Here is a 13,993-nt window from a genome sequence, read left to right as displayed (position 1 = left end):
GTATGTAACATATAGAAAGGGCTTTGTAGAGTATAAAATGTTCAGTAAATTGCAAAACAGTATGGAAGTGTAAGGCAGCATTCCCTTAGAATTCTTGACTCCTTTGTAGTTGCTCAGTCATGGTCAACTCTTCTTGACCCCTTTTGGAGTTTTCTTGGCAAAGATACTAGAGTGGTTTGTGATTTCCTTCTCCAGCTCATTTTATAGATGAGGAAATTGAGGCAAACAGGGTTGAGTGGCATGCACAGGATCACACAGCTACTGTCTGAGGCCAAATTTGAATTCAGGTCTTCCTGGATAATGGATTAAACGCCAGTCCTGGAATCAGAGGGATGTGATTTCAAATCTGGTCTCAGACATTTACTATCTGCATGACCCTGGGCAAGTTGCTTACCCCTGTTTGCCACAGTTTCCTCATCTATAAAATGAGTCAGAGAAGGAAATGGCAAATCAGTCCAGAATCTTTTTAAGGAAAACCCCAAACGTTGTCACAGAGAGTAGGCCATGACTGAGACTACTCTACAAAACTTCCTGAGTCCAAGCCCATCACTCTATCCACTGAGTCACCTAGCTCCTCCAAGGCAAATAGAGATGAAACAACTTGCCCAGGGTTATATAGCTAGTAAGCGTCTGAGGCCGAATTTGAACTCAGATCTTCCTGACTCCAGGCCCACTGTTCTGCCAGGCACCTCCTAGCTATTCTGGCTTCCTTTTAATACAGTGTGGCCTTCTATGTGATACTTAGTATCTTGTTATTAACATTTTCATCCTGTGTAATTAGTTTGTGTTACTTTGTTTTCATTTTGTGTTTACTTCCTTAGAAATCTGTTTTATCTCCCAAGAAGAATGAAAGGTCCCTGAGAACAAGGACTGTTTCATTTTTCTCTTTGTATTCCTAGCTCTAGACACAGTGCCTTGAACATAGTAGATATTTAATATATAATAATACTGATTAATATTTACATGGCACTTTAAGGTTTGCAAAGCATTTCCATATCTTGTCTAATTTAATCCTCTTAATAACCCTAAGGAATAAGTACTATTATTAACTTCATCATATAGAGACTGATAGAAGTTAAATGATGCCCCCAGCTTCATATAATTAGTACAGATCTGAAGCAGGATTCAAATCCAGGTCTTCCTGACATCCAAGATGAGAAATATATCCAATATGTGTTTTCATTCAATTAAAAAGCATGTTTCATAGCTACTTAAATGTTTGTTGAATGAATTATATGGTCAATGCAATGTAAGTTTTTTATAAGTAGGGCCTAGGAATTTTTTTGTTTGTATTTCTAGCACCTAGCATGGTATCTTGCAGATTGTGGGCATATTTGCCTGCTAACTGAGTGAAGGAATGAACACATGAATGAATGAATGAATGAATGAATGAATGAATGAATGAATGAATGAATGAATGACTAGACCTGCCAGCACATCCACCCTCCGGCGTAAGGATACATTGGCCAGGAGAGTTCTTTACATCATCTCCTGGGGCAGACGTTGTGTTCATCTTCTCTGCATTGGGGAACTGGCTCATCAGCTGGAGTTGGAAATCCTCCCTCCGCTCATATTCCTTGCCACGGTAGATGAATACTTTGTTCTGTGGAGACATAATAATGTCTAGGATTACTCTAATTCCTTTTTGTTTAACAAACTGTGGGCAATTCTAAAATGAGATAGGTCTTCTGATTTTCTATGCCTTGCTTACCAAAATACTTCCTTAAATCGTGTCTTCACTATGTGATTCTCCCACTGAGGAACTTAATCCCTATCATACCCAAGCTAACCTGGCACTGGACTCCTTATCAATTGCACATGAGACCCACCTCATGACCTACATCTTTTGCTCTCCACCAAAGTCATCCCTTCTGCTGCCCACAAACCATTATCTTTATTCTAGTCTCCATCTTTTTATTCATCTTATTCTCTATATGTAGAATAATCATCTGACACATCTCTGCTGTAATCTTATGTCCACTACTCCCCAAGATTCGGCTTGACTCATTCCTTCTAAGAAGTTTTCCTGACAAATTCCTTTATTCCCTATCCTCTCTGTATTTATATATAATTTCTCAATTGAATTTCTACAGGCTAGATTCTATGTTGTTTCATAACCATTACTTAGCTATTCCATCTGTCTATGCTTGGTCATAATTGGTCATATCTCCAATTAGCCTGGAAGCCTCTTGAGGGGAGAGGCCTTGCTTTTCTTTTTTCCCATGTTGTGGCCTCCATAGTAGCTGGTAATACCATATGGGTTCAGTTGGTGATGATGATTTTTTTGGATGGCTTGTGATTTGTCTTAGATTGTAATGCTTTGCACTCTAGACAACATACCAAAAGCCAAGATAATAAAAACCCAGGACTCAGTTATCCACACTGATCTATAATATGGATCCCAAAATCCAAGCTTGTTCACTCACTCTCAGGAAGGAAGGGAAACCCTGACCATAATATCCAACTGCAAAGTAGTCTGGTTTAGGCCGGAGGATTTTCATGATATTTTCATAGAATTTTGCTTGTTGAATCTGAAGGAAGAAAAAGTGCAGGTTACCAATAAATAGAAGATGTGTGACAATAACATGTAAACTTGAACATGACAAGCCATTTCAAAGAATCCAATGAGACTTCAAGTACGTATGCTTCCACCTGCATAAATGAGTATGAGTGGACAGAGGAGTGTGTGTATATGCCTGGGGGTGGATACATATGCATATTAATAAGTATGTGTATGCCAAGAGCATTTATATGTGTGCTGCCTGTGTTTCTGCTTAAATTACATACTCTATAAAACCAAAATTACTCTGGAACAATAAACCACAGGAAAGGGAACTACTAGTCCTTTTCCTCTTTTTTTTAAACTGTGACATTAAATACTTTCTAGAAACAGCTAGAGTTGACTCTCTAAATAAAGTAGAATGGAACACTGGGGACTCTCTAGTTTCAAAAGTTTGAGCAGAGACAGTTGAGGAGGGGAATGCTGGACAAATGGAAAGTTACAGACTCTTAGATGTACAGGATTTAGAGTTGGAAGTGACCAAGATCACCTAAGCCAACCCTGTATTTTAGAGATGAGGCCCAAAGAGAAAATGACTTACCCAAGGTCATGCGTGTAATAAAAATTATAGGATCATAGAATTCAGAAAGGCTACTCAGATCATCTTACCCAACCCCTTCATTATACAGAAGAAGACATTTGAGGCCTAGAAAAATGAGGCAGTAAATCCAGGGTTTAAATCTAAGTCCCTCTGACTCCTACTCTGGTGTCTTAATATTACACTTTTGCATCTCTACTACAGGAACAGAAATACAAATGCTGGAGAAATGTGCTAGATGTCCTTTGCTCATTGTGGATAGCATAGAGTTATAGGAAGAACCAGAGTGAGAGTGTCCCAATACAATTTGAATCAAAAACACATATTTTCCTTTTCATTTTGTTGCTTTTGTGATTAAATACAGCATGGTGTCTATTTTGGTGCATGGAAAAACAGCATGATGTCTGTTTTGGTGTGTGGAAACTTCATGGTGTGGGTATTGTACTTAATGCCACATTAGAAGAACAGCTCCTGATGGGTTTATTCAGAACAGCTCTTTTCAAAATGACTCCTGGGAGGTAGAAAATCATAGTCAAGTGTCATTCATTTTCTTCCTTCATATTTTCTTCTCTTTCCCTTAAAAAAAAAAAAAGCCAGACCTGGACATTCAAGCCCTTGCTCTTCAGTGGACCAAGGCCCAGGTCAATATGACTCGTAGGCCAGCACATTGGCCAAGTCTTCCCACTGGGGTATTTTAGCAGCTCCAGACAGGCATTTTAATCTTACCAGGTTCTGGCTCAGAAGTTCATAATCAAACACTTGCATTTCATATTGCTCCGCCAACTCCTTGCACAGGGCTATGGCTTCTTCCCACATCTATAACACAGGCACAAAATCAAAAGTTAAGTGGATTCAGTGAGTTAGCTGAGCCCTGACCAGGACTGGGACCTTCAGCCTTACTGGTATGCTCAGCACTCTCATTAACATCTCTGCTGCTGCTAGCTCTCACTCATCAGATTTCCTCTGATTTAGACTTTCTAATCAAAGGAGGTTAATGTAGGCTGGCCAATTGAAGAGACTTCTCACCATGATAGCTTATTTATTTTATGTTGGACTGGACCTGCAATTTCATTAATATCCTCCCATCATTGCAGATCAGCATTCATTCTGCAAAGTTATGGTCTTTAGTTTCCTGAAGCATCTAGAGGTAATAGCTTCTCCAGGGTCACAAAACCAGTGTATGTCCGAAGTGAGATTCGAATCCAGGTCTTCTGTCTCTGAAACCAGTTTTCTATCCATTATGCCTTGCTACCTCCCATACTAGGTGGCAGCTAGGTAGTGCAATGGATAGAGTGCCAAGGCTGGAGTCAGGAAAACCTCCTCTTCCTGAATTCAAATCTGGTCTCAGATACTTACTGTGTGACTTGGGCAAGTCACTTAACCCTGTTTGCCTCAGTTTCCTCATCTGTAAAATGAGCTGGAAAAAAGAAATGCCAAACCACTCCATTATCTTTACCAAGAAAACCCCAAATGGGGTCATGAAGAGTCAGATATGTCTGAAAACAACTGAACAACAACACTTCACTATTGTTAACTATTATTATTATTAACATGTTATATTAATTATAGTTTATTATTATTAAACAACATTTAAATTTTATTTGTTCTTAAAATATTTGATTCCCACATCAAGCCTTCAAGTATATTTACATTGCAATATTATAATATATTACATTATAATATTCATATTATAACACTATAAAATATTATAATCCCCATTTTACACATGACTAAGCTAAGGAATCAAGAGGTTAAATGCTTTGTTTGCAGGTTATATAGCTAGTTAGAGACAGACCTGGAATTAGGGATCTGAGTTCTCCAGATTTCAAGTCCAATTACCACTCTACTATATCACTTTGCCTGTGTCTAGAGAAGTTATATGTGGAGTGGATGAATGTAAAGAACTAATAATAAATATTTTTATTTAAGGAATCTAATAAAGTAACTGTTGCCTAAGGAAGAATAATTTCTCTGCTCTTTCCTTTTGTGACCATTGACCCAAGGGACAGGGGTTTTGATCTTTAAAAATTCCCCAGCTTTAAACCCAAAGATGTCAGTTGCAGATGAGAAGTATCAGGGACAATGGAAGGCCACATTTAGACTCTTCCTCCCTTATAAGAGTCCTAGTGGGGTCCACATCCAACTCCAAAAGAGAAACAAAATGAAATGGGGAGGTTGTAGCATGGGGATGGGACAGAGGGAGGCTGGTACACTGTAGAGATCGTTTTGAAACAAAAGTGCTCTCTCTGCACTAGGGTGTACAAATAAATAAAACCATGTGCTACACAAAGGAGCCCCAGCTATAAACCTATGGATGGCTTAGTGAGCACCATAAAAATATTTTATGGGTGGGAAGGAAACAAGTCCACGCATGAGGCCAGGCTCTGATTTTCTCTTTAGCCAGAACATGAACCAAGGTCAACTCTCATGGATCCAGAAAGAGAAGAAGTCAAACCATCTTTCCATCCCTGGCCCTGAGGGAAAGGCAGAGAAAAGGATGTCTCGCCCAGACCAACCCATCTCACTTTACACAAGAGGGCGTTTGGGGCCTGAGAAGGGAAGTAATTTGCCTAAGTTCACATGGAAAGAACATTGGAATGAAGAGTCAAAAGTTCTGGGTTCTGGCCCATGCTAACCATTAGTTGTGTGACCCTGGGGGAGTCAACTAACCTCTAAGCCTCAGTTTCCTCATCTGTAAAATAAGGAAAATGATACCAATGCTAACCAGTTTACAGGATTGCTCCTATATAATCAACCAATCCACAAGCATAACTGAAGCATCTCTTACATGCCAGGTACTCTGTTGGGTTGCTATGGACACAAAAGCAAAATTGAACCTTAAGAGACCACAGAAATGCTAATGATTCTTCTTATCATTCAGTGATGGAACCAAGAGTAGAAACAAAATGAAATGAAAGGAGTTTGCAAACATAAGGGACTAGTGTCACTTCTCTCTCCTAGACTTTTCCACCACCGTTACTCGTCCCCTGCTTTCATCCCGGACGACAACAAAGCAATAAAGAAATCTGTCCTCCAGGATTAATTCTCCTTCCTACCATCCTTCCAGGAGTCTTGAGAGAGTTTGATGAGATTAGCAGGAAATGTTACAGTAGAGACTGTATACTCTCAGCCCAGGGAAGGTCTCTGCATTGGCCTTTTGGAGACCTCCTTGGCGAAAATGCCTCATCTAGCCAATAAGGAAGAATTTATTTAGATCCCTTCTAGGTGATCAAGCCTGCACTAAGCACCATGGAAATATAGGAGAAGAATAAGATGGGGTCTTATTTGCCCTCCAAATGCTCAGTGTCTTGTCCAAGAGAGAAGATCAACAGTGTAAGAAGTGTGTATAATATTAGGCAGATTATAATTAAGTGCTAAATTAAGGGTTACAGGAGCTCAGAGAGGGAAGTCTTGAGGAGCTGAGAGAGAGAGAGATGGAAAGCTTCCTGGGGGAGGTGAGACTTAATCTAGACGGTATTTGGATGGGCTCCTCCTGAAGGATTATCTAAAATGGAAATCTGGCATTCTGTTTTACCAGCCTGCCTAGGCATAAGATAAGCACTTGAGAAAACCTAGTGTAGTTCCTGAGCAACTTTCTCCCTGGATAACAATAAAACAAGTGCTGCTATAAAGTTTGCCAAGCACTTTCCACTACAGAACTCTACAATGTAGGTAAGAATAGCTGACCTTTCTTTCTACACCACCTAAAGGTTTACAAAGTATTTTACATACAGTATGTCATTTGATTTTTGTAAAAACTCTGTGTGGTAGATGAGGCAAGTCATTTAATCTCTGACTCAGTTTCCTCACTTGTAAAATGAGAGTTATAATAACAGCTACCTTCCAGATTGTTGTGAGGATAAAATGAGATAATGTGTGTAAAGTGGGTTGTAAAACTTAAAGTGCTATACTTTTTTCAGTTGTTCCAGTTATGTCAAACTCTTCATGTTCCCATCTGGGGGTCATTTGCTTGGCAAAGATGATGGAGTGGTTTGCCATTTCCTTCTCCAGCTCATTTTACAGATGAGGAAACTGAGGGAAACAGGGGTAAGCAACTTGCCCAGAGTCACATAGTTAGTAAGTGCCTGAGGCTGGATTTGAACTCAGGTCTTCCAGACTCCAGGCCCCATGCTCTATCCACTTCATCACCTAGCTGTCCCAAAGTACTATATGAGTGCTAGCTATTATTCTGCTCATTTTATAGAGGAGGAAACATTGACAAGTTAAGCAACTTGCCAAGAGTCATACAGCTATTAAGGGTCAAAGGTGAAATCTGAACCCAGATCTTTCTGGTTCCAGGTGCAGGTATACAATAAGATACCATAATGTATCTTAGTAAGACAAATCTTACTAACCTCATTTTATAGATCAGGAAACTAAAAGTCAGAGAAGTTCAGTGAGTTCGCTAAGGTCCCAAATCAGGATTCAAACCCAGGTCTTTGAACTGCAGGCCTAACAGGTTTCCTCACTCAAAAGGTCTGAGGTACAGCAATTTTCCTAAAAACTCATTCGCCTTAAATAGAGTGAGCCTTCCTTCACTCTGACAGGGAGTCATCCCAAGAAGGGTTGGGAAGGAGGACAATCTGAGTGGAGGCTTCCAATGGGTTACCTTTCCTTTGTCAAAGTAGCCTATGATTGTGTCATAGAGAGTCTCCTTCAGCTGCCGGTGTGTCTGCGATTGCTGTAATCCTGCCTGCATGACCTGAGACGTACATTGTTCATCTGACCACTGCAAGGAAGCATAGAAAATCAAACTGGTTCAGAAAGGGAGCCAAAGACACTCATTCCCCAGGATTTCAGCTTCTCTCTGATGAAATGCAGAGGATGATCCTCCTCTCCCTCCTATCCCCCTCCTCTTCCTCCTCCTGCTATACCCCACCCTCTTCTTTCATCTCTGTTCCCCAGTGCCCTACTCAATTAGTTCCCTTCTCAGGAGACTTCTCCAGGACTAAACTTCTCCATGGTCAAACTTTCTGGCAGCAACCAACATACCTTGTCTAAACAGTGAGGATATCAGAACAAAGGCAACTCAGTTTGTTTGAAAAATTACAACTGTGATATCAGTGGTTAAAGATGAAGCCCTGGGATTGCCCCTATCCTCTGCATTCTGAAACTACTCTGGGTTGCAAATTTCCTTGTGAGAGTTACTCCGTTTGAATTATCTTTTGTGAAACATAACTGGGTATTTCCTAAATAGTGCTCATCAGCATTATTGGCCAATTCAGAGCTAATGGTTGGAAAGGATCACTCCAAACTCATTAAGGACAAATGATCTTAAGAAGCCTAAAAAAAATCATTTCTTTATTATATGATTTTCAAAAAGGAAAACAGAACAGTAGGTGCATGCTAATGATTAACACAGCTCAGATGTTACATAACTTTGAGTTTTTTGTTGTGGTTTAATTATTACTGTTAAATATGAAAAACCCTTTAAACTTAGATTTCATGATGTCAAACCTCCCAGTTAATTCAGGGAGAAAAGGAAAAAATATATGCTAGGCCATTTATTTGGAGAAAAACCCCTTCCTTTTCCTGCTTATTTGGTGGATTATATTTTCAACCTTCTATGTGGATCTGATGGGACTTTGTTCTTTTCTGTTCTTAGGCTCAGAAAGAACCTTGAGCTTAAAAGTTGCTTAGTGCAAACTCTCACTCACCTTGAGGAGCCAGGTATGCAGAAGCAGAGTGTAGGCAGCTTCCGTGTAATTCTCACAGTCCAAATGAAGGTCACGAAGTTTGTATAGGTATCTGTTGGGAAAAGTGAGCTGGGTTAGCAGGCACAACTTGCCAAGAATATGTCTGGCTGGGGTGGGTGGGTCCCAGACCTAACATTTCCATCACTATCTCAATGCTAATCAATATTACCTCCAATATAACCTTAGTATTTGATAGACAGAGGTCAAAAGCCCAGTCTACAATAGCCTAAAAACCTCTTCTACCCCCGAAACTCAGCAGCTTTTACTAAATAAAAACAAAGGCAGTCATGTTGAAAGGATTGAATATTTGGGACCTGAATGTAAGAGTTGAAGAAGGGCAACTGCACAGAATGGTCCAAAAATCAAAAACTTCCTCTTTCAAGAATGGAATGATTGATTGGAGCATCAGTATGGAATTAAAGAATGACATTTGAATGGGTGGTTCTTGAACCACACTCCTTAGTTTGACTCATTATTCATTTCTTCATCTGGCCATGTTACTTTTTGATCTGAACCCTGAGATGGAAAAGATAATGGTGTGAAGATGAGGACTAAAGGGCCAGATGAGCTAAAGAATTTAAAGAAATTAATGGATAAGAGCTTTACTAGATTATTAAGAAAAGCTAAGGATCATAGAATCAAAGAACCATGGATTTGGAAGGTATTTCAGAGATCATACAATCCACCCCTTTAGGGCATCCATGGCAAGTGGCCAGATAATCTTATTTGAATACTTCTACTAAAAGGGAGCTCAATATCTCATGGGAAAGTCTGTCACATTTTTGAACAGCCAATTGTCTGAAAGTTCTTTGATATGCTGAGGAAAATATATATTAAAAAATAAACCTGTTTCCTTGAAACTACTAGTCCTAATTTTTACTTCTGGAGTCATAGGATTCTAGATTTAAAGATAGAAGGCATGTCAAAGGCCATTTAGTTCAATCCCTTAACTTTACAGAGAAGGAAACTGACCAGACAGGTTAAGTTACTTGCCCAAGGTCACACAAGCAGTAAAAGGTAGAGCTAGGGTCTAAACTCAAGTCCTCAGACTCAAAAGTTGATTTTTCCCACTGTATCTATCTGAATAAATTTACTTTCTCCTCTCCATGAAAAACTTTCAGATACAGTTTCTCTTCCTATATCATCTGTTCTCTAGGCTAAATATCCCTTTACTTCCTTCAGTTGTTGGTTTTTTTTTTTTTATTTTATAAACAGGGGGCCATCTCCAGTTGTCCAGATATATCTGGCCACTGGACCTAGATGGCTCTGGAGGAGAAAGTGAAGCTGATAACTTTGCACAAAGCTTCCTCACTTAAATTCAATTCACATGCAAGTCATGGCATCATCTTCTTGATGTCATGGTCCTCTTTGAGAATAAAGAACAAACAACGACATTGTGTAAGTGTATCTTGAAAGATCATCCTAACTGGAGTACAAAATCACAATGGAAAACCAAACCCTCTCACAAATTGGCTGTTGGTGCTACCATCACCATAGCAGCTACATGGACAATTTGGACAGATTCTATGTGGCCATTTGTTTTTGTTCTTAGGGGCTTTCGTTGAAGTCTATATTCAGTCATATGGGCAGAGGGTAAATGCTTAATGAGATGCCTTCAACTCCTTCACTCCAGTGGAGAGAGCAGCATCAGCCAAGTTAATGAGGCTCATGGGAATATGGCCTTAGATCACCTTTTTTCCTGAGATAAGCAGATACTTAATATGAAGAATTCTAGACTAGAGTTATCTCTGATATTATAGATAGACATAGATACATGTATATATATATATGTATGTGTATACACACCGTGTGTGTGTGTGTGTGTGTGTGTGTGTGTGTGTGTGTGTGTGTGTGTAAAACTTTTCATAGTCCTTTAATGGAAAGTAAAGCTCTACCATTAGTCCATGGGGTTCCCACATTTCCTTCCTGCTTTACAACAGTTTTGTGGAGTGGGGTGATTCAAGGTACAACTTCATTCTGCAGTAGAGTGAGGATTTTGTAGAAGACAAGGCCCTAAGATATTTAAAATAATGATAATAATAGACACCTCAAAGAGAGTGGATTCTGTGGACAAAAATCTTCAAGGAGTTCATTCATGAGATGGGAGAACTATAAAAATAGTAGGTCTAGATCTCCTTATATTTGCTTATAAATACCAGGGTTAATTTTTAAAACTTCTGTAACATTGCTATCTTTAGTTGCTTGTGGTTTTATGGTAGAGTTCCTTCCATGCTAGATAATAAGATAATATATGTATAGCACTTTGGAAACCTTAAAGTGCTTCATAAATGCTAGCTATAATTAATAATATTTATTATTATTTAGAGCTGAAGGGAATCTTGAAAGACATTAAGTTCAATGACCTCACACAACAAATGAGGAAAAGGATGCCCCAAAAGCTCAGAGAACTTGTCTAAGATTCTGTGGATAGCAATGGACCAAATTGGCATTTAAACCTCTGTCCTCTGACTCCAAATCCAGGGGTCATTACACTGAAACTACATTTCTGTAGCATTTTTGTTCTTTCTCCTTCCTTCTTTCCTTCTTTCCTTCCTTCCTTCCTTCCTTCCTTCCTTCCTTCCTTCCTTCCTTCCTTCCTTCCTTCCTTCCTTCCCTTCTTTCTTTTCCATGAGTCATGCCTGACTGGGAATCCATTTGGGGTTTTCTTGGCAAAGACACTGAAGTGGTTTGCCATTTCCTTCTCCAGCTCATTTTACAGATGAGGAAACTGAGATGAATGGAGTTAAATGATTTGCCCAGGGTCACACAGCTAGTAGGTATCTGAGGCCAGATTTGAACTCAGGTCCTCTTGACCTCAGGCCTGGTGTTCTATCCACTGTGCCAACTAAATGACTTAGAACTTTGCAGAACTTTAGTTCTATAAAATGCTTTTCTCACAATAATTCCATAAATCAGTTACTGGAAATAATATTCTTTCATTTTACAGATGAGAAGATTAAGAAAGACCTATGCTCACACAGCCAGAGCCAGGATATGAGCCCATAACTCCTGGTTCTGAATCCAGCATTCCTATTCCCTCCATTATGTCATGAAGTTAATAGTAAATCCTTTTTTAAAAAGTGGGAAGGGGATTATTTGCTGATTTCATAGATAGCAGGGCAGGAAAAGAATGGAAACCTGTAGCCTCTCCTAGGTGATGCGGAAAGGGAAAACCAAAGGTTGGGAGGATAGATAACGACAGTGAAAGGTTATTGCTAGTTGAAAAAGAAAGACTCTTCTAAGAACTGACAATTTGGGGGATACTCATAGGGAGCATTTGAACACAATCATTTGTGAGCTATTGACTTAAGTAGTCCTGAGGGAAAAGGCAGAAGGGTGAGGCAAGTGAACTTTGGGGCTTGATGGTGGAAGAAAATTTAGGGAATGTGGGTACAGCAGGCTCATGGCACCTTCAGGACTCATCTTGGGGAACTTCTCAGGAGACCAGATATCCCAGTTTATCGCTCGACAAGTTTAGGAAGAGGCACTAACTATTTCATTTTGGCCTTTGGGTCCCTGGAACCCAGGATAGCTCCTAGCACACAGTAAGCACTGAATTAATGCTTGTTGACATAGGATTTGCTTCTATTATTTTTTCCTTTTTTCTACTTATTTTACTGTGTGTTCATCTCTAAGTCAGGTTCTTAAACCTAAGATGGGAGATGTTAGGTTGGCCTTTAGAGTTTACCATTTTCTCTTCTTTCTGTACTCCTCACTACTCAGCTTGTCACTTTGGTGAACAATTTTGTACGTGATTATAGTCTGGAGGAGGATAAGCCAGAGGGATTAGGGAAAGGTAATGTTTTGAGCTCAAGGGTATATGATGCACACATTTATAGAACTTGACCATAAAGAACCTTTGGAGAGGACTGGGATTTGGTTAAGGATTCTAAACAAAAAAGCACACCATTCCTGAAAGACATAGAATATCACCTCTCTCTCTCTCTCTCTCTCTCTCTCTCTCTCTCTCTCTCTCTCTCTCTCTCTCTCTCTCTCTCTGTCTGTCTCTCTGTCTCTCTTTGTGTGTGTGTGTGTGTGTGTGTGTGTGTGTGTGTGTGTGTGTGTGTGTGTGTGTACCACCAACAGATCTCAATAAAAAAAATCCTATTTTTAAATGATAATTGTGAGAGGTCACTTTTATAGAGCACTTTATAAATTATACCTTTCCTATCCCTCTTAGTATTATTATCCTAATTTTCACCAAGATGGGGTAACTAGAGATTTGCCCACAGGTGCTAAATTAAGAGGGCAAAGCCAACCCAATGTACAAGAAACACAGAAGAAGAAAAAAAGAACACCTAACAAAAAAAAATAGGATGCTATAAAAAGGATGACGGCTGGTAAATTCCTACCACACTCTGCCCTGCTTTCTGCCCAACGCCATGGAGTGACATCGCCAACAGCAGTCTTATGCCAGTGTCCAAGAGTCACCGTATGCCTCCAACAAGAGATGACTCTCATGGCATTTATATTCCGGGATAGACTGTAATATTGTCCTAGGTAATCACACTCAGCTATAGCTCTGTTCATTTCACAGATAAAGCAAATGAGACTCCAAGATAGGAAGTTTGTTGTTTAGCCATTTTCAGTCATGTCCTATTCTTTGTGACACCTATTTGGGATTTTCTTGGCAAAAATACTGGAGTGACTTGCCATTTCCTTCTTCAGCTCATTTTTACAAATGAGGAAACTGAGGAAAGTCAGGTTAAGTGGCTTGCCAGGGTCCATAGCTAATGTGTCTGAGGTCAGATTTGACCTCAGAAAGATGAGTCTTTCTGACTCCAGGTGCAACACTCTATCCACTGTGGTACCTTAGCTGTCTCCAAGACATAAAGAACTTTGCCCAGAGATTCAAGATGAGTAAATGTTAGAGCTGAGTTAGAAATGGAACCCAGTTCTTTTGGACAAGTCCAGTCAGGATTATTTTCTGGGGCTTCACTGCCCCAATTCTGAGCCCCAAGAGCATGAGTTGCAAAGGAGTTTCCTGCCTTAAGTCCACTGGCCCCAGAAATGTTCCCTAGAGATCCCTTTCCTGCAAGGCCTCCTTGGATTATGGCCTATTCAAAGGTGAGGAACTTTCAGCCTCAAGGGCCACATATGGCCCTCTAGGTCCTCAACTGTGGCCCTTTGATTAAATCCCTTAATAAAAGGATTTGTTCTATAAAATTTGGACTCAGTCAAAAGGCTGCACCCAGTGAC

The 13,993-nt window shown here is 39.8% G+C and overlaps 1 protein-coding gene across 1 annotated transcript in view; it reads right to left on the bottom strand.

Annotated features, from left to right (window-relative positions):
- The window catches only part of DOCK2 (dedicator of cytokinesis 2), a 480,195-nt gene that overhangs the window by 25,193 nt on the left and 441,009 nt on the right, over positions 1-13,993 (bottom strand). Inside the window, exons 37-41 of the mRNA XM_072630938.1 lie at positions 8,756-8,846; positions 7,708-7,827; positions 3,825-3,914; positions 2,427-2,531; positions 1,462-1,603 (exon numbers count right to left, since the gene is read on the bottom strand). Coding sequence (XP_072487039.1) covers positions 1,462-1,603; positions 2,427-2,531; positions 3,825-3,914; positions 7,708-7,827; positions 8,756-8,846 — 548 coding nt within the window. The remainder of the gene's footprint in view (positions 1-1,461; positions 1,604-2,426; positions 2,532-3,824; positions 3,915-7,707; positions 7,828-8,755; positions 8,847-13,993) is intronic.

This window comes from Notamacropus eugenii, chromosome 1, assembly GCF_028372415.1.
Source record: "Notamacropus eugenii isolate mMacEug1 chromosome 1, mMacEug1.pri_v2, whole genome shotgun sequence".
Taxonomy (NCBI): domain Eukaryota; kingdom Metazoa; phylum Chordata; class Mammalia; order Diprotodontia; family Macropodidae; genus Notamacropus; species Notamacropus eugenii.
This window is presented reverse-complemented; position numbering and strand designations above follow the sequence as displayed.